At 34.0% G+C, this 24,696-nt stretch overlaps 1 protein-coding gene across 1 annotated transcript in view; it reads left to right on the plus strand.

The window, feature by feature from the left end:
* Window positions 1–23,014, plus strand: part of NEB (nebulin) — a 213,863-nt gene extending 190,849 nt beyond the window's left edge. Inside the window, 19 exon segments of the mRNA XM_074303459.1 lie at window positions 1,559–1,663; window positions 2,910–3,014; window positions 4,072–4,164; window positions 5,482–5,574; window positions 7,341–7,433; window positions 7,903–7,995; window positions 9,240–9,332; window positions 10,984–11,076; window positions 12,160–12,252; window positions 12,721–12,813; window positions 14,341–14,433; window positions 14,761–14,853; window positions 15,181–15,273; window positions 16,720–16,827; window positions 16,930–17,113; window positions 18,605–18,697; window positions 19,293–19,436; window positions 20,079–20,185; window positions 22,281–23,014. Of these exon segments, the coding sequence (XP_074159560.1) occupies window positions 1,559–1,663; window positions 2,910–3,014; window positions 4,072–4,164; window positions 5,482–5,574; window positions 7,341–7,433; window positions 7,903–7,995; window positions 9,240–9,332; window positions 10,984–11,076; window positions 12,160–12,252; window positions 12,721–12,813; window positions 14,341–14,433; window positions 14,761–14,853; window positions 15,181–15,273; window positions 16,720–16,827; window positions 16,930–17,113; window positions 18,605–18,697; window positions 19,293–19,436; window positions 20,079–20,185; window positions 22,281–22,454 (2,043 nt within the window). The 3' untranslated portion in view covers window positions 22,455–23,014.
* The last annotated feature ends 1,682 nt before the right edge of the window (window positions 23,015–24,696 follow it).

Below are 24,696 nucleotides of genomic sequence, written 5' to 3' on the forward strand. Positions count from 1 at the left end.
AAACGCTAGCTATTGTTCTTATCATATTTTTGAAATCACTATCGTTCACTACTCAGAGTTCTGAGGTTGTGAAAAGTTATTTTTCTATATATCATTATTGTTATGATGTAAATTATTTTTCTGGATTTGTTTCACTCTCCATAAGTTTGCATAAGATTTTCCATGTTTCTTGGAATCTAAACCCCTTTTCTATAGCACAGTATTTTTCCATTGTATTTCTATATTACAATTTGTTTATCCATTCCACAGTGGATAGTCTCTCTCTCTCTCTCTCTCTCTCTCTCTCTCTCTCTCTCTCTCTCTCTCTCTCTCTCTCTCTCTCTCTCTCTCTCTCTCTCTCTCTCCCTCTCTCTCTCTTTCTCTCTCTCTCTCTCTCTCTCTCTCACACACACACACACACACACACACACACTCACACTCACACACACACACATACATACATATACACAATCACACAATCCTTTACTACTTTAGATATATATCAAATAGTAACTCTTATAAACAATTTTAAACTTAAACTGTAATAAACCACAACATATTCTTTGTTACTGTTTTATTAATCTATTTTGTTTTGATATAATAATCACTTCTTAGTAAACAATCCATCACCCATCCACCCCTTAAAAATCCATCCCTTTTGCCTGAAAAATAAAATATTCAAATGACACCAGTATAACAACCATTAGGACTGATAATACATGCAACTGCCCATTTTTATAGCATAACTCATAAAACATATATAGGGGTATCTTTTTCTCCAAAGGAAGCAAATAAATTCTTAGCAGTGGCCCTCCTTCCTCATAACCATCATAGAAATTTGGTGGAACCAAATTAGGCCCAGAAAGAGATCAAACTAAACAATTCTTTTCTCCATCACTTGGTGGTCTCCTTGCCTTCTTCCCGTCTTGTTACTATGTTTAATAGTTTAGCAATTAAGTGCATAATTTTTGTTCACATACAGCTACTAGATTTACTAATGTTGTAGTATTCAAATGTGGACCCAAATGGATCAGTGGACCACTGTGGACTCATCTTTATTGGCCAATCTTCCAACAACAATTAAGAGCTAAGACTATACAAAGACTCTCTTAGAAAGCTCTCATCCCTGGCTCTATACAGAAGCACGGAAACAGCAGTATGTACACTGCCTACCCTTAACAATTTTATGAAGACATGTGCTTTGCTTGTTGTGGGAGTCTGAGTTTGAAGACCCACCTACTTCTATAAATAATAAGGAAAAAAAGGACCCAAGATCCAAGAGTGGAGCAATGGAAAGTGATGGATATGGAGGCAACCAGAATCTGAATCCTGCCTGGCTCTGACACTTAATACCTGTGTGATTTTTTAGGTTACTCATTTACTTCTCTGGGCTTCAAGTTTCCCCATCTGTAAAATAAGGGTGTTGGATTAGAGGAACTCTACAATCTCTTCTAACTCTAAAGTATATGATCCTATGAACCCCCAATGTCAACCATCTTAAGGCACTGTGTTCTAAGCGCCAACATTATATCACATAGCTCTGTTGTTCATTCTCTTATCCCCTTTGAATGTGTTTCAGAAAAAGTACAAAGAAGATGCAGAAAGATGCATGTCCTACTATGAGACAGTGCTAGAGACTCCAGAGATGCAGAGAGTCCGAGAGAACCAGAAGAACTTCAGCCTTGTATGTGTTTAATTCATTCAAAGTCATTTTTAGTTTGATTCTATTTCCTATTCTATTTGAAATGGAAGGGAAGACCACTATGGGGGTGGAGGGACAAAAGGGAGGAGTCATATTAGGTAGTGATAGTGACACAAAAAAGGAAGAAAAGCACACCTACAAAACTTTAGAAAATTACACTGAAGAAAATTCCCTTACAGAAGGGAGCAAGCAATAAAGCAAGAAAATTTTCTTACTATCCTACTTAATAATGCACATTTTTAAAGTCCACTTTGTGTGGACTTTAAATATTTATTAAAATTTAAATATTTAAAAATGTTTGAACTGTAAATAGTGCACTCACCATTTCATACGTAATTCTCTTTTCTGTTCTTTGTTTACTGAAATGTTTATGTTTGTTAATGTTAAGCTCATAATTTTAAGTGAAAATTGTTTTACTTAGAATGGTTTGCCAGAGACAATCAAAGTCAGCACAAAGTAACCAACAGCCAAAGGTAGCAAGAGAAATGATAAAATGCAGCTCTAGTCAAAATCATAGCAGTTCTTTACATCAGTTAGTTAAGGGCTCACTTATGCTGTAATTTCTAATCTGTTACATGCAAGCCCAAAGAAGCATTTAATCACTATACTAAGCTCATAATTATAAAAAAAAATAACTTATTTTTTAAAGTATGTTGCCAACACACTTAGGGTTAGGGTCCAAATGGGCATCTTAGAATTCATAATAGTTACTCTCCTGCTGCTGGGAATCAATCCAATGACCAATTTTATCTTCTTATTCCTTCCCTGGGAAATGAGGACCCATGTTTAGGATCATTTTCTAGATTTGGGATTATCACAAATGCCAAAAATAAAGGTGAAGTGGAAATTTGAAATGTTCCCTTCTCTTATGATTTATATTTCTTCAAATATAAATGTTCACCATCCTGTGTCAGTGATGATCTGTCTTTGTCAAGCAAGCCTAAGATTTAGCTCCAAGCAACAAATGGTTTTGTGTTGAGTCTGTGTGTTTCTCTTCCCTTCATTCTCCAACCTTAAACCAAAATCTGACAACAAATTGGCTCCTAGAAATTCTCATGAAAGAATTTTTTTTCTTTGTGTTAAGATCAGTGTTTCTCAGACATTCTCCAGGGACATAGCACTTCTCTAAGATTTGGTTTGTTTGTTACACTTTGGAAAAGTCCCAGATCCAGACTTACATAAGGATACTCAAATAGTAACTAGGTGTTTATTTACTCTTTCTTTATAGCTTCAATACCAGAGTGATCATAAAAACGCTAAAGGAAAAATTACAGTTGTACAAGACACGCCAGAAATACTGCGTGTTAAAGAAAATCAAAAGAATTTCAGCTCGGTATACTTATTTTGTTTTCCATTTCAATGCTAACCTAAGTAATTCCAACCTATTTTTTAGGAAAGCTCATCTGTAGTGATGCTAACTTCCTAATGTTTCAAAAATTAACCATTACTACTGTAGCTGATACCAATAATCGATAGTAGGATAACCAAATCTCTTACTTAAGCAAGTTCCATCAAAGACCATCTAAAGTCATTAAGTAAAAAACGCTAACTAAATAATTTTTCTTCTTTTAAATTCCAAAGCAGTAACCCTGTGATCTCTGTTTTGTCTTGTGGTCAATCAATTGAAATATTCTTTGATGTTGTGTATTGTTAATGTTCTTGGCCCCAAAAAATCCCTTTTATAGAACATGTTGCATCTGTCCTGGCTTCATTTGTGTCTCTCAGAATAGATTTTGTGTTCCATGTGAGGAATGAAGTTCAGTATTGTTCAGACCTGTACTAACAAGGTAGCATAGTCTGGGGAAGAAATTGCCTTAAAAGCTTTTAAGATTGACTAGAGTGAATGCCTTTTCTGGATATTCCTCCCAACCCCAGTAATGGTTAAGCTAGCCCTTCCCCAAATTAGTTTGTATTCATTTTGAATGGGTTCCCAACTGTAAGTATTCTCTTTCTCATTACAAATCCTGCTCTTGTGAGCATAGAGTAGCTTGTATTCTTTTGTTATCTCTGTCACTTAGCACAGTGCTATGCAAATAACAAGTGTGTAATAAATGTTTTTTTCATTCCTCCATTCATTCAACAGAATGTAGAATTCTTGAGAGTAGGGGTAATTTCATTTTTGTCTTTATCCTCAGAGCTTAGCATAACTCCTCCGATGTATTAAATGCTTGCCAGTTTTTTGAGTGATTGGATATTTGTTGAGTGAAGAAGAAATAACAAAATTCACTAGCAGTGTAGATAGTTTAATAGTGTTGCTCTGTGCTGAGACTGAACAGGTCAAAGAAAATTCTCTGGCCTTCATAGAAACCTTTTTTATCCTAATCATTCTCCAGGACAAGGTGAGATTCCATTCCTTTTGTGGTAACATTGTTCTTGTTCTGAACGACTAGGTTTTATATAAAGAAGGCATCTCTCCTGGAACAGCTATTGGACAGACTCCTGAGATGATGAGAGTCAAACAGACACAGGATCACATTAGCTCGGTAAAGATCATGGATTTTAAACTCTCCCTCTTTTTAATTTTTTATACCAACATCTCCATTAGCAGCACTCATAAATGATGCAAACTGGAATAATACAATTGGAAAAGAAATAATATGAGAATGTGTTGGGCTGGGGCCTTTCCAATGGGTCTAGATATGTACTGCTGGTTCCCCAAGGAGAGACAATGATCTATCCCAGGCCTGAAGGACGTGCACTTTCAGATGAACATTGACACCCTTCCAGAATTCGTATTCACAATGTAATTAAACTCTTGCATATTTGCTTAAAGCAAAAAAAGAGTTTTTTATAAATGTTTAAGATTGTAAAAATTTTTAGAAAAAGGATAACTCTGGCAATGAGTTACCAAAAAGTTGAATGGACAGCCTAAAGAAGGCCCAAAATAGGTTTCCTCTCTTTAAGCAGAATCTAGGCAGACATTATTACTGATGTTATAGGGAGGATCTGGGAAGAGATGCTGGATAATATTCTTTTATTTTTTAAATTTTATTTATTTATAATTTTTGACAGTATATATGCATGAGTAATTTTTTTAAACATTATCCCTTGTATTCATTTTTCCAAATTATCCCCTCCCTCCCTCTACTTCTTCCCCCCAATGGCAGGCAATCCCATACATTTTACATGTGTTACAGTATAACCTAGATACAATATATGTGTGTAAATACCATTTTCTTGTTGCACATTAAGTATTAGCTTCTGAAGGTATAAGTAACCTGGGTAGATAGACAGTAGTGCTAACAATTTACATTCACTTCCCAGTGTTCCTTCTCTGGGTGTAGTTGTTTCTGTCCATCATTGATCAACTGGAAGTGAGTTGGATCTTCTTTATGTTGAAGATATCCACTTCCATCAGAATACATCTTCATACAGCATTGAAGTGTACAGCGATCTTCTGGTTCTATTCATTTCACTCAGATGCTGGATAATATTCTATGAGCTCAAAAGAAAGTTGAAGGATTTTCTTTACTGGATATTTTTTTAAAGAGGAATGCATGTTTGCTGTGAATAATTTGGATATAATCCTGTGATTAGCTAGGTAGATGGATTCAGTCCTCTCTGAAAGTTCCCTTTAAGCACAGTTAATCTGTATTTATTACATCACAAAAAAGGAGTTGGAATTGGGTGAAAATTGCTATTTGATCTTTAAGATTCCTTCCATCTTAAAGATCCTATAAATTTAGAAGTGTCAAGCTTGAATTAATTGGATTAAATAAACTTCTGTAATTTTTACCAAAAACCAGTCTTGGATAGAACTAATAAGTGTTGTCATTTATTTCCTATTTGTGTTACTACAGGTGAAATATAAGGAAAGCATTGGACAAGGAACTCCAATTCCTGATCTTCCTGAAGTGAAACGTGTCAAGGAGACTCAAAAGCACATAAGCTCGGTAGTGGCTTATACTTTCTGTACTTGTTTATATAATTGCCTTTTTATCACCAAGTAGCCTGTCCTTCATCACTAAAGATTACCTTCCTTAGGGGTACAAGTATAATTCACCTTAAGTTGGAAGTCAGTCAGACAAAAAACCATTATCTAGAGTTAGTAAAGGAGGGAATGCTATCCCTAGAGCCAGAATAACCCTTTATCTCAGTCCTGGTTTTGACACATGCAAGATGTATAACTTTGTTAAGTCATTTAAGCTTTCTGAGTGTCACTTTCCTGGGAAATATGGGAACTATAATAGGAAGAAAATGGGAATAATATTACCTAACTCATAAAGTTATGAAAATGAGTTTTGTGAGTTATGATGATGATGATTTTATTATGTTATCCAGTGGCCACACAAGGAAGTCTCCAATACTTATTGGAAGTCATGCTTTTGGTTCTAGCATCTAGGCTATTATCACACATATTAATTCTATTTTTTTAAATTGACTATTCCATATATGTGTGGCCTCAAGCAAGGAACTTTACTTCTCTAGGACTTAGTTTCCTCATCTGGAGAATGAAAGCATTGGAGTCAATAAGTATCTAAAGGTCTAATAAGCCCAATTTGTATAATACTTTGTCATTAATAAGTCATTCAGAATATATAATTGCCACTATCCCCATTTTAAAGGTGAGGAAACTAATGGTCAGAAAAATGAAATGAGTTATTCAATTGAAAATAAAATATATACAATAGGGATTAAAATCCTAGTATTCCAATCCTAAATTCAGTAGCATTTTCACTGTGCCACATTGTCTCTGGACATCTTTTTTTAATTCAATAGTATTTTATTTTTCAATTACATGTAAAGATAGTTTTCAACATTCATTTTTGTGAAATTTTGAGTTCCAACTTTTTTTTCTTCCTTCCCCAAGATAGAAAACAATCTGATACAGGTAATATATTGGAAATTTTTGGCCCAACCTCCCAGAGTTCTTATCTGTCTGTATCTCCAGCATGGGTGAAAAAAAGTGAACATTTCTATTAAGTACCTAATAGTTCTAAAATAAACATAATGAATTCTTTAGGTCCTCAAAGAGTTAATGCTAGAGCTAGAGGAAACAGGTCTGGGTCAATAAAATAGCAGAACAATGGAGAATTAAGATTTACAGGCCCCCAAAGTTTTTTAAAAATCAATTCTCCTCACCCCCTTCACTGGAATATGAATAGACTAAGCTTGATCTTTGACAGTTTTTCTCCCCAGGGGTTCATAATTTCCCTTGCTCCTAGATTATAGACTAAGTTTATACTAGATAATCTACTAGTATAAAGAACTCCAAAAAGTCAATTTCATTACTGTTCACCCTATTTAGATTTCATAGTGAAAAAAGTAAATTTCAGCTATGTTAAATACTGCTTAAATAAAATAGATTTCCTTTTTTTTTTTAATGGAAAATTTTGGTTGTGGTAGTAGCTGGCAGTGACTATCTGTAAGTTACAATATACATAATGAACTGATTTCCTTCTCCATGGGTGAAGTTTTTCACTGAGTATTGACAATAGTCAATGAATATATGTTTTTTTTTCTCCAAGATGGTAAAATTAAGGTTCATTTTTGAAAGAAAAAAAAATTTTAGTGAATAATTTTTCTCCAGTCTAAACATATTTTAATAATAGAATGTTTTTGCAAATTAATTTCCTTCCTCAATATCCATACCGCCTTAATGATTTTTAAGGGCTAATGATCTTACCACCATTTTGGGTGTCCTCCTTATATTCTACAGGTTATGTACAAAGAGAACTTGGGTACAGGCATCCCAACCACTATCACTCCAGAGATGGAGAGAGTCAAACGCAATCAAGAGAACTTTAGCTCGGTATTTGTAAACACAAGAAATTCAAACCCTTTTAAAAATTTACCATAACTCATCCTAAAAAAAAAAAAAAAGTAACAGCCTAACCATGATGCTTTGTGTGTGTCACCATCTGACCCAAATCACCTATATGAGATCTTGTGATTCATTTCCCCCACCTGAGCCTTAACCTGGGTGACTGACAAGTGTGAAAGATCCTAGTTAAATTAACATGGAATTCTTCATGATTGCTTACATCATGTAACTCCATTGTCTCACAACATTTATAATCCAAACAATAATTACCACTATAGAATTTATCTTCATAACGTGTGGAATAAAATGAAAAAAAAAAAAAAGCTATATACTCTTACTAAATCCAATCAACTAAAACACAAAATCCTTTTTCCTTCCCACTCCTATTTTCCTCACATCCTGAATTACTGTGCCTGTGTTGAGTGGGTTTATTTGCGTGCTGTCTTATATCTCACAGGTGTTGTACAAAGAAAATTTGGGGACTGGAACCCCAACACCTATTACTCCAGAGATGGAGAGAGTCAAACGCAATCAAGAGAACGTTAGCTCGGTATTTTTTAGGGGGGTAAAAAGTTCCCTTTAATATCATACTAAAAATAATCTTAACCTTTGAAAAGTATCTTCTCCCTATAAAACAACTAGACACAAAAATATGGAGGAAATGTTACCAATTAATACTTTGGTTTTCAACCCAAATCTACTTTAATATATATACATTATCCAGTTCTGGTGTGAAATTTTAACCATGATTATCCTATCATATATACCTATGTATTTATCAGTGCCCTAAAAACAACATATTCTGTAATCTTTTCTGTTTTCTTATAAATAACAGTAGATGTTTCTAACACGGTGTTTACTTGTGTTGTGCAAGTCTAAAAATCTAATATTTCTGTTAGAAAAGAAAAATTAGAATTTTACTTGTATTCTTTGTCACCTTGTTGGATACTTTCCTTGTGTTTCACAGGGGCCTTTTGGGAGAATATGATTCCCAATCATTATTCAGAATATTTCACTCAGAAATGTATATCTCCAGGTTTTAGTCATTCATATAAAATGGATACCACAACCATATATACAAGATACTTTCTTTGGAACACTTTGAGGTCTACCAAAAATATGGCTAATATTTCTTGATTTTTCTCCCCCCTCCCCCATTTTCTCTTTAGGAAATAGATTGTAATCTGTCTTAAAATGTTCCTTCCCAGCCAATCTTAGTGTTTGTTTTCTAATGTTCCTGGCACATCATTATGTGCTTGACAAATACTGATGTCTGCCTGTCTGACTACCTCATAATATTGTTTCTACCTCTTAGTAATTTGTCATGTTTTCTAAACAGGCAGACAAGCATAGCACTTGACTAAAAGCCAGTAGGCCTTAAGATTCAAGGTTTAATTTTGCTACTTATTACTTATGTGATCTTGGGCAAGTCATTTTATTTGTTTTTCATCATTTGAAAATAAGGGGATGGACTAAGTGATTTCTAAGCTCTTTCTAGCTCTCACATTTTTGATTCTAAACTCAGAGTCTATCAAGTCTGTCAAGAGTAGCTGACTAAAGCACAAGTCAAGCCCTTAGCTTGGTAGCAGAACAAACTGTCTCTTCCAAATATATACTGGAAATTGCTGTATGCAGGGTTAAAAGTATTAATAAGAGAAACTTTAAAATAACCCAGTTGGGGATTTTTGTTTTATCTGTTTGAATGACTGCAAATTCCCCTTGAAGACAAGCCTGATCTGACCTGCACATGGCGCTGTGCTGACATGATTGTTGATGCTTTTTTATGCTATACAGGTGTTGTACAAAGAGAACCTGGGCAAGGGAACCCCCTTACCGGTCACTCCTGAGATGGAGAGAGTCAAACACAATCAAGAAAACTTTAGCTCGGTATTTGGGAGAACAAAAGCTCCCTTAACCATATTAAAATCCTTTTTTTTTTTTTAATCCTTTTAACTTTTAAAAATGAAAACTTCCCATTCCTTGTCCTTTCATGTAATCAACTTAATCAAAAAGAAAAAAAAGAAAAGAAAAAATATTCCTTTCACCATCTGAACCCTCTGATTTTCAAAATCTTTTACTCACCTTTTATTCTCACCACTTTGTAATTTCTATAATCCTTCCTTAGACCTCTTAATTGCCTCCTTTCCTTCCCTCTCTATTGTTTGCCTTTGGAAATTTTAAAGTGCAGGTATTTTTGATTTCTAAAAATAATACTTTAAGGTCTCAAAATGCCTTTTGTATTTCTGGATTATAACTGGTAAGAAAATCAATATGTGAAAACAATTAACTCATTCTTGTGCAGGAATATCAGTAAATCTTGACCTTGATCATAATCATGGTCAATGTTAACTGACCACAGAGTACAAACCAGAGTCTCTGGAGCATAAAGTTGCATTATTATTTTCTTTAAAAGTAGTTAATGTTTAAGGTAAAGCATTCTGCTTTGCTAATTATCCTGTTTTATAAGCCTTTTACAGAAAGAATCCAGTTTCTTTTCATTTGTCCAAAAAAGAAGATTAAATTATGGCATCTTATTTATTGTTTTCTTTACCATCATTTTTTAAAGTTTCTATTACACAAATATTCAGTGAAAATTGGTTAAGGAATTCCTTGTAACTATTGCTCCAGAGACAGAGAACCAAAAATTGATAAGAAAAATTAGTGGATCTTTTATGAGGGTGGGATGAAGTGGGAATAGGAATGGTTAGTGGATAAAATTTCTTTCTTAACTTTAATTTTAATGTGATTTTCCACCCTAAAATTTCCACCTTCAGTAAAACCAATTCATTTTAATTATGTCATTTTCCATTGTTCTATTACTAACCATTGTTAATTCTGTTGATTTTTCATTGTAGTTTAATGTAACTTTTCTGAATAGTTTTGTCCATTATGTCTTAAGCTTTTCCAAATATATTTGTTTTCTTTCACTTAGTTAGACTATTATAAAAAACATATTTCAAGGTCCAATAATCTTAGTGGTTAAGGACAGATTTTTTTTTCCACATAATCTATAGTGAACATTATATGGTACCAAGAGTTAAAAAAAAAAAAAAAAAAAAAACATTTTTATTTCAAGCATTTTAATGTTTCTGAATTCACTGCATAATTGCCCACTATCCCTCTTCGTTTCCTTTGTGTTTTGGTTTATTTCACCAACTATAACCAATTCAACCCATAAAATCAACATTACTTTTTATTCTCAGGGAATATATCTCAATATTTTTCCAAACCACAAATTTTCTATTTGACTTTGTGATAAAAATTTGTAGGGTTTTTTGGAAATCATATACTTTTCCTGAATCATTCTGAGAAAAAACAAATCTATACAATGATAAAGATTCAGAAGCTAAATCTCCATCAGGTAATGAAGATCTGACCTAGAACTTGAATAGAGAGAACAAGAGAGTGAGGATATATCTTTTCTCAATATAATCCTTAAATGAAATCAATTAGATTCCCAACCATATGGCCCAGAGACTTGTACTGATTTACTACCTCTTCTTCCCTCCCCCACCCCTGGATTCTTTATGTCACACAGGTGTTGTACAAAGAGAACCTGGGGACAGGAACCCCAATCCCGATTACTCCAGAGATGGAGAGAGTCAAACACAATCAAGAAAACTTTAGCTCGGTATTAAAAAACAAAACAAAACAAAAAAGCTTTTATTTTATTGGTTTTTAAAATTAATGGTTTAAAAAGTATCCATTCTTAGTTTTTTTAATCTAATTAACTTATCCCAATAAAATCTCTTACAGCTCTTTTCCTCCTGACTAAAAAACCCTTTCACCTGATTTCTTTTAACTTGCTGTTTTCTGGTTAAATTTTGATGCAATCATTCAGAAATTTTTAACTCTTCTCCTTCGCTTAAGAAAATAAATTGCTCTCATTTCAAATTTTAAAAACTAAACTGCCAGCTATTTAACAGTCTAAGTGGCTGGGATCCTCCTTTTATTCTGCTTTGGTAAACATAGATAATAAAACTTAAATTCAACCTGAAGCTCCTAAAAAATTCTGTCCTGGAAATACTCCCATCCTTTACTTTTTATTCTAACATTTTCTCTGTCTATCTGTATAAGGATTTGGAGCCTGAGCCTCAAAATATACTCTTTTCATGATATTTTGTAGATTAAGTTTTAGAAATTTGTCGTGAACATCTGATCTAGATTGACTTTTTTAAAAGTACCTAACATGCTCATTTCAACCAAAAATTAAATGCTCCAACTTTGTTTTTAAAATAAGAAAAACTGAGAGAAGTTTGCCCAAGAATATGGAGTAAAATAATAGATATGCATCATGCCCATTTACTCTAAATATCTTAATATGAATTATTATTGATATTTCCCATTTTAAAACTATCTTCACAGCTTATCCTTTTTTTTTTCTTTGAGCATATCTTCCTATTAAATGTTCTAGAGGACTGAAATTATACTAACTAAAAAAACTTTGATACTCATGAATTTACTTGATACTGCACAGATTGGATTGCTCTCAGTGGCAAAAACAAAAGTCCTTTCTTCATTCTTAGTGCTTTGTTCCATCTTTGTGTATTTTGGTTTTTATAATACATCAAAGAAATATTTGAGGAGCTCCAAGTGGCAGAGAAGTTTCCATTAATCTTGATTTCTTTCTCTCCCCCTAACCCCACCCCAGAAAAAATGGAGGAAGTTTGTATTGATTGCTGCTTTTCTCTGGATGCCTTTTTGTGTCATACAGGTGTTGTACAAAGAAAATCTGGGGACAGGGATCCCAATCCCCATCACTCCAGAGATGGAGAGAGTGAAACACAATCAAGAAAACTTTAGCTCGGTATTTTGCAAAGGAAAAAAGATGCCATTTAACATTATAATAAAATTAGCTCTTAACAGCTTTAAAAAGTACTTGCCTTCCTTAGCTTTTTAATCTCATTCCCGTAAGAAGAGAAAAAATAGGTTCTTTCACCATAATATTGCTACTGACTCAATTTTTTCCCTTTAAAAAACCTTTTTGTTGTTATTAGTGTTGAAAAGGAGTATTTCATTTTTAGATAACAAAAAATTTTCTAACAACCTCATTATCCTCATTATCATTATTTCAGAGCCCCTAAAATCGAAAAAAAAATAACATATATCCCTATAACCTTTTCAATTAAAACTTATTAGTGCCTCATCAATCTCCTTACTCCTTACCTCAGATGTAATACCTGGGCATTGCAAGAAAACTGAACTGTTACATAAAACTTACAAACCAAGGAATCTTATTCATTCTTGCTTTTTTGGCTGCTTTCTCCTCATGCAGGTGTTATACAAAGAGAACCTGGGCAAGGGAACCCCCTTACCCATCACTCCAGAGATGGAGAGAGTCAAACACAATCAAGAAAATATTAGCTCGGTACTTTGAAAAGAAAGGAAAAACCCCAAGTTTTAACAATTTAAAAATAACGCACATTAATTCTAGCTTTTAGGGAAAAAAAAAAAAAGAACAAGTTTGTATGACTTGTTAGCCTATTTGTTGCTGGGTTTTTTTTAACTTTAACATTATGAAATAAGATTGTTTTAATCATTAATATGAAGTCCTAATTGTAGAAATAAATTTTCCTATAAAATACTACATACTATATATCTTCTTCCCATACCTTTCCTTCCTCCCCTCCACTCCAAAGTTCTCTTTGTTTCAATGGGCTTTTAAATTCTGGAAAAACAGACCAAAAAAAAAAAAAAAAAAAACCCACCACCACCAACAACAACCTAGTTAACCTGAGCATCTCAGAAATATTAAGGTTGAATATCTTATGGTATTTTTTCTCATAATTTTTGGCTTTTCATTTGCCTTGTCAATTTTATACAAAGAGAACTTGAGGTTAATAATGCTTATACCTCTCCTATAGAGACAATGACATAAAATTGCTAATAATTTGGCTTTGGTGACCAAAAAAATAAAAATAAAATTTTCTTCTGAGTAACATCCTAACAAAATGTTTGTTTAGTCTTATACTTTTATCTAAGCATTAGACCCATTCTTAGATGTAGATATACAGGTTATTAACTATATCTTGTTTTGACAACTGGTTTTGTTGTTCTTGAAAGGGCCAGGTCTTTAGGTATAGAGAGCAAGTATAATATAAAAATTAGTTCTTGTGGCTCTCAAAAAGTTTGTAGTGATAAGTTTCTCAAAGGTCTTGGTCAGAATCATTCTTTTCCCCCAGGCTCCCAGGAGGAGGGAAACCCTGAGATTTTTCATCCCAACAGTTTTTCCATGTAGAGGGGGAAATACTTTTGTTAAAGATCTTCAAGCCCCTCCGTATTATTAAAGACTGATATTTTAGACATCGAAGAAAGGGATATAAGAAATGGTAGTTAGAAAGGGAAGGAAACAATCCTTTGTTTTACATTAAAGTATAATAACTGCATATAATAATGCAAGATGGATTTTTTCCCTCCTCAATTTTTTGTCTGTTGATTTTTTTTCAAGCTGACTTTAAGGTCAGGTTATATCTTAGGACTAGTTCAAAGTTTTTCTTTTATCTAAAGTAGTGGAAGCCAGGCTTTATAGCACCTTAGAAGAACAGTGGAAAAGTCACTAAGAGATAGGGGTGGAGATTATGATTCATTGAAAAATGGAGAAAAGCTCTCTTCTGGTCATTCAATCTCTTGGGGAGCAAGACAGTTCTCTATCATTATGCATGGTTTTTAAAACCTTTCCTGTCTAGGAAAGGACTTGTGTATTTGCAGATTCAATTTAACCCCAATATTCTAGGACAATGCAACTCATCTTAGATATTTTTTAACCCTCTCCATCTTAACCTTCCTTATGTCCCAAGTGTTCTGCTAAAAAGCAGTTTATGTGTGTTCCTATGATCATTTGGTAACATGAATTCTCTCTTCTTTTTGGGTTTCTGCATTCCATGGTATTCTATAGGTTTTATACAAAGAAAATGTGGGGAAAGCCACCCCAACCCCTGTCACTCCAGAGATGCAGAGAGTCAAACGCAATCAAGAAAACATTAGCTCGGTATTGTCTTGAAAAAGAAAAGTGCTTCATAATTTGCAAAATAACCACTGCAGTTTGGTCTGCTCCTAACCCATCCCAAATTGCTTTGTTGGGTTTTCTCCCAGACATACCCATACAAAAATTATTGCTGTCCCTAAATCATTTTTGAATACTACAATGGTATCTTTAACTTTTACATTAACTTTTTTTTACATTAACTTTTTAATAGCTTATTCTTAAAGAGCTGTTTCCACTCACAGTAGTGACTTAAAACATATAACTTTTCTAAGTGGGATTAATTCAATGCCCTCAGTGATTTTTGGATGCATACATCTTTGTATCCCATAGGTATTATACAAAGAGGGCCTGGGAAAGGCAACCCCCACACCTGTCACTCCAGAGATGGAGAGAGTCAAACGCAATCAAGAGAACGTTAGCTCGGTATTTTGAGAGATAAAAAATATACATATATTTTAAAATTAATGAGCCTGCCAGATTTTTTTTTCCTGCACCTAATTCATTCTGTTTTCCAAACACTGTCTCTGCATATCTCCTTTCCTTCTTGTTTTCCCCCAATTAAAAACAACAACCTGCTTTTCCTTTTAAAACAAATCTTTTGCTTTATGAAATAACATTTTAACAATTTCCTCTCCCAAGGTGCTTTCTTTTTCTGCACTGATCATATTGAACAGTAACCCCAGTTAAGCAGTGAGTTTCAGAAATGGTTGTCTGCTTTCTGATATCTGGATACTTTCTTGGATCCCATAGGTTTTGTACAAAGAGAACATGAGAAAGGCCACCCCAACACCTGTCACTCCAGAGATGGAGAGAGCTAAGCGCAACCAAGAAAACATTAGCTCGGTATTTTCTAGGACCAAAAAAAAAAAAAATGTTGTAACTCCTTGGATGATAACATTTTAACACTTTTTAAAATGTGTACCTTCTTTAGCTCTCAACCTAAAACAATGACCCTAAAATTAACTTTCCTCTGTGCTTTTTTGGATTCAAAATGATCATACTAAGACATAACATTTTAATTCCCAGTATTTTCTCTCTTTCTTCTTCACCTCCCTGTTGTATTACTGTAAGGAGAAGGGATGACACACTTATATAACTGCTTGTCACAAGTTGACTTCCTAACAATCTAAATCTCTGACCTGTCCCTCTGTGTTTAAGATAAAGATGTGAAATGAGTAGTACTCTAAAGGAATGCACTTTCTTTGATGTTACTGACATGATTCATGTTGTCTTTCAGTAACTAGGATACTTGGATTTCTACATTAACATATTAATTGTAAAATAAGATGAAAACTTTCTCCCACAGGAACAAAATGTTGAGAAGAGAAAAAATATGGCTAAAAAGTATGGCTAAATATTTCTTAAATCCTTCTTAAGGAAATGATAATTGATGCGTTAGAAAAAATACAACATTGTTACTACCCAGTGACAATCCCCCAAGAAAATTCTTATAATGAAGAAATATATTTAAATAAAGCAAACCAATAAATTGACCATTCTTGACAATATACAGTTTAGCACTTCCCTGAAAAGATAAGGAAGATCTTTATATCACTCTTCAGACTTAACACAATCCTTAGGAGACTTTCATTTTTCATAGTTTTTTATACAAAGAGTACTTGAGATCAATAACCATTATACTTCTCCTATAAAGAGAGTGACATAGAGTCACTAATAGAAAGGTCAATTCCTAGTAAATTCAAGAGGTTAGCACATTCTGTTGTATAATGGATTTGGAGTCATAAGATTCCAAGTTGCTATTCAAGGTGAGCTTCCACAATTTACTATGACCCTGAACAAATCACCAAACTATAATTCCCCTATGTTTCCTCTATGTACAAAAATACTATGACTTTCACAGCATCTTTCCACAATATGACTGTGACTTTCAAATGATATAATATGAATATATATATATATATATATATATATATATATATATATAAAATTCATGTAAGCAAATACATTTTCAATTTTCAAGTGAGAGAAAATTATAAGCTGGACCAACTATTATACTCATTAATTTTAACAGATTCCCCAAAATTTCTTTCCTCTAATCCACATATTTTTCAAAACCAAAGTTAGTCTTCTCACTCTAAGAATAAACAGAGATGTGACTTTTCCCCATGTTCTAATCCTTGCCAGCAATCTATGTAAGCCCTTAGTCTTTGCTGCTGGTCAGGGTTCTCCATTTAGTTCCTTCCAGCATCTGGTATCCATGGGGAAGGTTTTAGGTCTCACAGACATCATGCCATTGTGAACACAACTCACTCCCTTTCTCTTTGCTAGGTTCTATACTCTGATAGTTTCCGGAAACAAGTGCAAGGCAAAGCTGCCTATGTCTTGGACACCCCAGAAATGAGACGGGTGCGAGAGACCCAGCGCCACATCTCAACGGTGAGTGATGTAGCTGTTGCTGGCAGGCTCAATCGCCTGTTCTGATTATCTAATATGGGACACGATCAGCTTATATCATCTTTTGCCTCAATTAAATATCAGGTGAAATACCATGAAGACTTTGAAAAACATAAGGGTTGCTTCACTCCAGTGGTGACTGACCCCATTACCGAACGAGTGAAAAAGAACACACAAGACTTCAGCGACATAAACTACAGGGGTATACAGAGAAAGGTGGTGGAAATGGAGAGAAAACGGACTGATCAGGATCAAGAGACCATAACAGGTAAAAAACAAAAAGCACAGGAATTGGAAAGAATCACAGACCTGCCTCCTTCATTTGACAGGTAGACTGAGTGATGTAGGTGACATTAGATCTTAATTCTCTTAATTCCCTATCTGATACTCTTTTTAAACTATTTATATCAGGCCCAAAGGCAAAGAATTAAATGCTGGCAAATTTGAAAGTTGTCAATCAGAAAATCAGCTGACAAAATATAAAGGCCAAGGATCTGGATGTGAGGTTAAGAAATCCCTGAGAATAATCTTGATTATGACTGAAGTCGTCTTGGTGACTAACATCCTATAATAACAAATGACAATAAAGCCATGTAATGAATAATAATAGGATCTAGCAATGGCATGGGCTTTAAGGTTTGTGAAGAACTTTACAAATATTACCTAATTTAATACTACCAAAAACCCTGGGAAGTAGGTACTATTGTTATCCCTATTTTGCAGAGGAGAAAATTGAGGCAGTCAGTTAATAAACATTTCCTAAGGACCTACTATGTTCTGGACTAGCTCCTTACACACATTCTTCCTCTACTACCTAATTCTGACATAGTAAGTGATTGAGCTAGCATTCAGTTCCAATATTTATCCCAAGGGTGATGTTCTTCCCAACATAGCTTGCTTCTATATTCCCCTCTTCCTTTTGTGAATGAAATAGTTTGGTTTTCTTTTTCCCACCCATCAATTAACAAGCATTTATTAAGTGGCTATTATTTTAGGAGAAATCAAAGAGAAAGAAAGTCTTTAAAATCAAGGGACTTGGGGCAGCTAGGTGGCGCAGTGGATAGAGCACCAGCCTTGAATTCAGGAGGACCTGAGTTCAAATCTGGTCTCAGACACTTAACACTTCCTAGCTGTGTGACCCTGGGCAAGTCACTTAACCCCAGCCTCAAAAAAAAAAAAAAAAAAAAAAAAAGAACTCTAAAATCAAGGGGCTTACATTTGATTAGGAGAACCATGTGCATAAAAGATATGTAAAATAAATGAATGGAAGATAAATTTGAGGGAAGCTTTACTAAGGGGGCTAGGAAGAATAAACATATTACGCACCTATTTTGTGTTGACTATGGTAAGTACTGTACAAAATAGTGAATGACTAGGAACTGGGGAAATAAGGAAAAACCTTATGTAGAAATTGATGGTTAAATTCTGATTTTAAATCCATTCTGCCTATCTGTTTCTGTTTCTCTGAAGGGATGGAAGAAAAAAAAAATTACATGATAACTTTCTTGTATATTTAAATGGAATAACAAGATGTACATAATAGATTTGCAGTTTCATGTGCAATCATCTTTTTTATTAAACAAATGTTATAAAAATGTTATGTTGTGAAAATGCTTAAATAAATGCTTTAAATAAATACAAAATTTTAAAAATTGATAGTTGAACTGAAAGAAACTAGAGTCTTTTAGGTAGGGATTTGGAGGAAGGGAATTGGAACAGTCTCATAGAATCCTTAAGCTATGATTTGTTTTAATAAAAGGCTTACGGGTTTGGCGCACCAATCCTGGCTCAGTTTTTGACTATGATCCAGCAGAAGACAATATCCAATCCCGAAGCTTACACATGGTTAATGGTAAGTAATTCTTTGAAACTATTTGACAACAAAACAATCAGGCAAATTATTCCATCGTGTATGTCTCACAGAGTATACAACTTGACGGATTTCTACTATAAGAGTAATATATTTTTTTTTCAGGTCCTAAAAGCCCTTTCCCCAAATTTTCCACTTTTCTATCATAAAATTGGTACAGAAGCCAAAAGCACTTCCTGTATTTGATTCAAACTGATTAAATATATTCAGATATTTTTGGTCTAATATATATGTATAAATTAGTTATATACTAAATACTATCATTTTGGTTCTTTCCCTTCTTATTTTTGTGCTGACACTTATACTACTAATCCTTCTGCCCATTAAATAGCAAAGAACAAAAGAACAAAAATAAAGAATAGTTTTAAAAGGTAGACTATATCTACCAACTTGAGAAAATATTTAACATTTCTTCTATTTAAATTTGGAATAAGATTTAATATAGTCAATCATAGTTGATCTGAGTTACTGCATTTAGACAGAGGTTACTATCTGTTTTTAGTAAATATGTGTATATATATATATTCCTTAAAATCACTTTCATCACTTTTTCCATCCTGCTTCTTACTCACTTTAGTGCAAGCCCAAAGGCGGAGCCGTGATGCATCTCGATCTGCCAGTGCATTGAGCATCAGTGGTGGAGATGAGAAATCAGAGCATTCAGAACACCACCTTTCCCATTACAGTAATGGAGGAGTCTTCTTCTCAGCAACCTCATCAGGTATTATAACAGGATTACATGAAGCTTGTCAAGTAGGTACAGAAAATATTTGGTAAATATAACTTATGGTTATAAATATTTGGTAATTATATAATTCTTTAAAATTAGTTGATCTCTTTGTTTTATTTCTTATGTGCATATGATAAGGTATAGAATTTATTTTTCTTATTGAATAAGAGGTCCAGGAAAGACATACAAAGCCCTATATGTAATAAAATCTAGAATTTATTTCCATTAATATTGAACATGTAATTCAGGGGAAAACACATTTCCAAAGACCCATGAATGGTAAACTCTAAAGTGTATTTCTTTTCAGATTGAAATTAGGTTCAGGATGGTTGTTGAGTTGAGAAATCCTGACTTAGGGAATGAAGCTAGTAAATTGTGATAAATACATTTAGCCAACAGTGAGTTGAATTTTAGAATAAGTGAAAAATTCATTTATGTTGTGGTTTTGTTTCTTTATTTCTTAGCAGAAAGAGCTTAGATTTTTATCTTTTTCTCAAGATTTTAGCTTTGCCAGTCAATAGAAAGGGCAAGTGATCCATGTTTTGGAAAGAAAATTCAGCTGTTGAAAGAACAAAGTCAATGGTTTATGACCAATTTTTCCCTCCCAGTATTAAATGTTTCTCTTTTTTGCAGCTTACAAACATGCAAAAACTACAGAGCTTCCACAGCAAAGGTCATCTTCTGTTGCTACCCAGCAGACAACAGTATCTTCTATCCCATCCCACCCTTCTACTGCTGGAGTAAGTGAATAGTAGTGTTGAAAATCACTTTTCTCCAAAATCTCAGTTGTTGACATATATATATATATATATATATAATAGAATTCTAAGATGAGAAACTGTAACAAGTATTTTTCCTCTAGAGAATGATCCTTCTCAGTCACCATTGTCCATTACACTGATGTCAAAAAATCCTTCCTTTAGCAAACTTAAATCTCATAAATTGTAGGCTCCTTAGCTAAAGAGAACATATGTATGGATGTATAATATGTAACATATAGTGTATAGATATAGATATAAGTAGAGAGATATATTGTGTTATCCAAAATAGGCAGCTCCTGAATATAGCATACAATCATTAGGTTTTAATAGGTCAACAAGAATTTAAGTGTTTTCTGTGTGTCAGATACAGTCAAATACTAGGACTAAAAATACAAGTAGAAAGATAATTCCCATTCTTAAAGAGTTCACATTCTAATGGAAGAATACTCGTCCTTACCCAAAAAAAAAGGAATCTTGAAAAGAGAGGGCAGAGGAAGGCAAAGTATCTTTTGAATAGAGAAAAACTCATAAGCAATGCTAAAACTATTATTGTATTACCAAATATCTATTTGGGAGAAACTTGTTTTCTCTTAAAATATGGTGTTTGTATAAAGTGGTGAAGTTAATCGTTATTTTGCAATTCATATTCTTTGGCCATATCTGGCACATCACTGCCTTAGAAACATTCCATCCAGATCATATAAAATCATATAAAAATGGGGTAAGAAATAAATTTTGGGAAAGGAATATTTTATGGGCTCTCTTCTCCCTCTGATGGATGTTCTATTGCCTCTGGCTTTGGTTGAACAGATATTCTCTCCTCTTCATCTCTTCTCCAAACCCATTCCTTTTCAACTTCCACCTCATCTGCCCACAGTGCCTTCCATCATCATTCCATCAAGGGCTTGGCTGACAGACACCCCAAAAAAGGAAAAAAGTCTTAATTTATAGCCCAACCCTAGGGAGACTCCCTTAGTTAGCAGGCCAACTAAAAAGGAACCCTATCACTATTTGTTTCAGAAACAGCAAGGACTAGCAGTCCAAGACTTAAATTAGCTTCTCTAACCTAAAGGCTAATAAAGATGTTTTGTTCTCACTTGATCTTTTCCCCAATTTTTTTTAATCCCTTCCTCCTGCTTTTTCTATTCTTACAATCCAAGAAATCTTCCCCTACTTAATTTTGAAATCTACCTCTGCAGTGGAAAAGATTAATCCTACCGTCAAATAGTATCCAGATTAGAGAGATTATAGACCACCTGGAGAAAGGTGTGTTGCCTTTAGCTGGGAAAAATATAGTTATTTCATGTATAACAATTCAAGTGTCGATTTTAGTTTGGGGTACTGAACACTGATGACCCTAAAAATATTATTTCTTTGGAACTTGTCTCCAATTCCACATATATTAGAATATAAACTCAAGGGCAGGGACTGTGATGCTTTTTGAAAACGAACTCCCTTTTAGCCCAAGCCCTAGCATATGGCATATGGCTTAAAAATTTTTTATATTCATTCATTAAACATTAAAGGGGTTCAATAAATATTTCTTTAGTCCATGAATGATCATTTAGTCAGTATAAAATGACTTAAAAATATGTTAGCAATGAAAAAATCATTCACACACACTATAAGCTCTAAAGGTAGGAGAAAATATGCAGAAACTAAAAATAGCTAGCATTTAAATAGTACTTACTGTGTACTAGGCACTGTGCTTAATATTATCTAATATGATCCTCACCACACACCTGGGAGGTAGATGCTATCATCATCCTCATTTTAGTTGGGGAAAAAATTCAAAAAACCAGAGGTAACCTGTTTAAGTTACTTGCCAAAGTCACACAGCTATTCTTGAGACCGCATTTGAACCATCTACTTAAAACCAAACCAGTATTGTACTGTAGTAGTGCCTCAAAGCTCTGGTCTTTCTCTGCTTTAAAAAGGTTACATAATTTCACATATTGCCTCCTGTCTTTTAAGTAATGGGTGCATTCAAACTTTGACAAATTAAAGGTATGGAATTTGTCTCCTTAATTTGCAAATCAACACTGTGCTTTTCTCTTTCTGCCGGCAATCACAGAAAACCTTCCGAGCCATGTATGACTACATGGCAGCTGATGCAGATGAAGTATCCTTCAAAGATGGTGATGCTATTGTCAATGTTCAAGCCATTGATGAAGGCTGGATGTATGGCACGGTGCAGAGGACCGGCAGGACTGGGATGCTCCCAGCTAACTACGTGGAAGCCATTTAATTATTACCTGGCAGCTTCCAAGCTGTCTTACTGCTTTTCCTTCCTGATTTAGTTTTATGACAAATTGCTTCCTGATCCTTTTCTAAGTAAAATTATGGAAATTTAACCAAACCAATCTAATTCATCATTAAACTAGAAATATTTTCTGCAGCTCTGGCTGGATTTACATAAACAATTGATGGACAATAAAATTAAACCTATCATCTTCATATAATTCTTTACATAAAAAATGTCATCTGGCAATTTTGGGGTTTTTGAAAAATGAAATTTTCAAATAAATTTTGGTTTTGCAATGAAGTGAACTTCAGAAAATCCAACAAAATAAGGCTTCTGCTGTGTTGGATTATTGGCTTTTCTTTTTTGGCATTGTGAACAGTGTTTTTACTTTATTCTTTTGTTTTGAAGAACATAGTCAAAATAAACACAAGGCAAATGCAAAAAATGCCTCTTTCCTCTTCTCTTTGCTTACTAAATGCTAATGCATGTGTCTTTTCAGTCAGATTTACTGGGCATAAAGCTGATGTTCTCTGTAAATTAGTAATAAAGTTCACATTTCTGCAAGCGATTTGGCTGATTTTATTGGAAAGTGATGCAGTTCACTGCTGAGAAGGAACAGGATTTCACAGAATAAGAGGGACCAATGAGATGAAGCAATAGGTGCTTTACTTGGCACATTTAATCCTTCATGGTTAGTCAGCCATGATGCTTTAGAATCTAGCAGAACACAAATAGTCTGGTCATAGTTATAGACAGACATCAATCAGATCTCTTTACATGAAACATTAAAGTTTCCAGGATGGAAAGATTTAGATAGATTCCAGAAAAAGGAAGTGGTACTAAGCAGAAGGTACCTAGAGAACCTTCAAGATTATCTAGAGCCTGGTTCAAAAAAACACAAAGCTTTTTTTAGACTATAAGCACTATGTATTTCTTTTTAATATGGCAGTCAGAAAGAACTAATCATTTTTGTCATGGACTCCTTTGGCAATCTGGTGAAGCCTATGGACTCCTTTTCAGAATCATGTTTTTAAATGTATAATAAAATACAAGGACCAGCTATATTGAAATAGAACCCACATTTTAAAAAAACAAAAACAAATAAACAAAACAAAAACAAAACAAAAAAAAAAAAAAAAAAGTCAGAATCCAGGCTAAAAATCTTGCCAAGAGTTTGAAATGTAGTCTAGACTATAGTCTCTAGACTGATCTCTATCTATTCTAACCTATGAGTGGCCAGAGACCAAGTAGGTCAGAAGTATCAAATAATGAATTTCAAAGTGAGGAAGGCAGGTTTGCAAACTGAAGGTAAGCAAACAGCTTAACTTGCTGAGGTAAAGGTAGGTTTATATCCCCCTCCCCCCACTCAACCACTAAAAGGTGGAATAGAACATGTAGGTATTGATTAATTTCCACAGCAGGTCCACTATGCAGCCAGTTCTGGCATGATACAAGTGTTTTAGAGTCCTATGGAAGTTTAAGTCATTAGAGTCTCTGAATCTTGTGATTATCAAATAGTAGGAATTGTTGAGCCTTATGATTGTTCAGTAGTGGTAAAGTTTGGTTCATTTAGTGGTTACAAGCACAGAAATCCAGAAGTTGTTTAGGAGAGATGACTGCTTAATGCTGCTAGTACATCAATGCAATAAATCAGCTAAAGTTACAGCTCTCGGGCTAGGGTCTTCTGGGGAAAAAGGGAGCCCCTTTTATTTAAACAAATCCAGATAATTGATAAAAATCATTCATTACACTGACATCAACATGAAAATTATAAATCACTTGAAAAAATCCCCTTTCAACTAAACATGTAATTATTTAATTCAGCTCTTTACAAGAACATTTTTTTTTTAATTGTATGGACTTCTGGGAAGACAGTTGGGAAAACAGATTAGCAAAAGGTTACTCTAATCTTCTCATCTTCTGCCTATAACATTGCTCAAACCCATCCCTATCTCATCAATAAGAGAAGATAAATGCAGAATAAGAAACAAGAAAACCATCTGACTTTTGGGGAAAATATCGAAAAACAGAAGCAACTGAAACTTCCCCCAAATCACATTCCATTTTTTATTAGCTGGTACTGCTATCATGAGGTATGGTCAAATCGGGATAATCCCTACAACTTCCTCACAACCAAGGCTGTATGTAGCTCAACCTAGTCAGTATTCCCATCCCATAGGAATCCTCAACTACCTTAGGGAAATTTCCCTTCTTTTCATGATAAACCAAATCCTCCCTCTTGAAA

Source organism: Sminthopsis crassicaudata, chromosome 3 (assembly GCF_048593235.1).
Source record: "Sminthopsis crassicaudata isolate SCR6 chromosome 3, ASM4859323v1, whole genome shotgun sequence".
Lineage (NCBI taxonomy): Eukaryota > Metazoa > Chordata > Mammalia > Dasyuromorphia > Dasyuridae > Sminthopsis > Sminthopsis crassicaudata.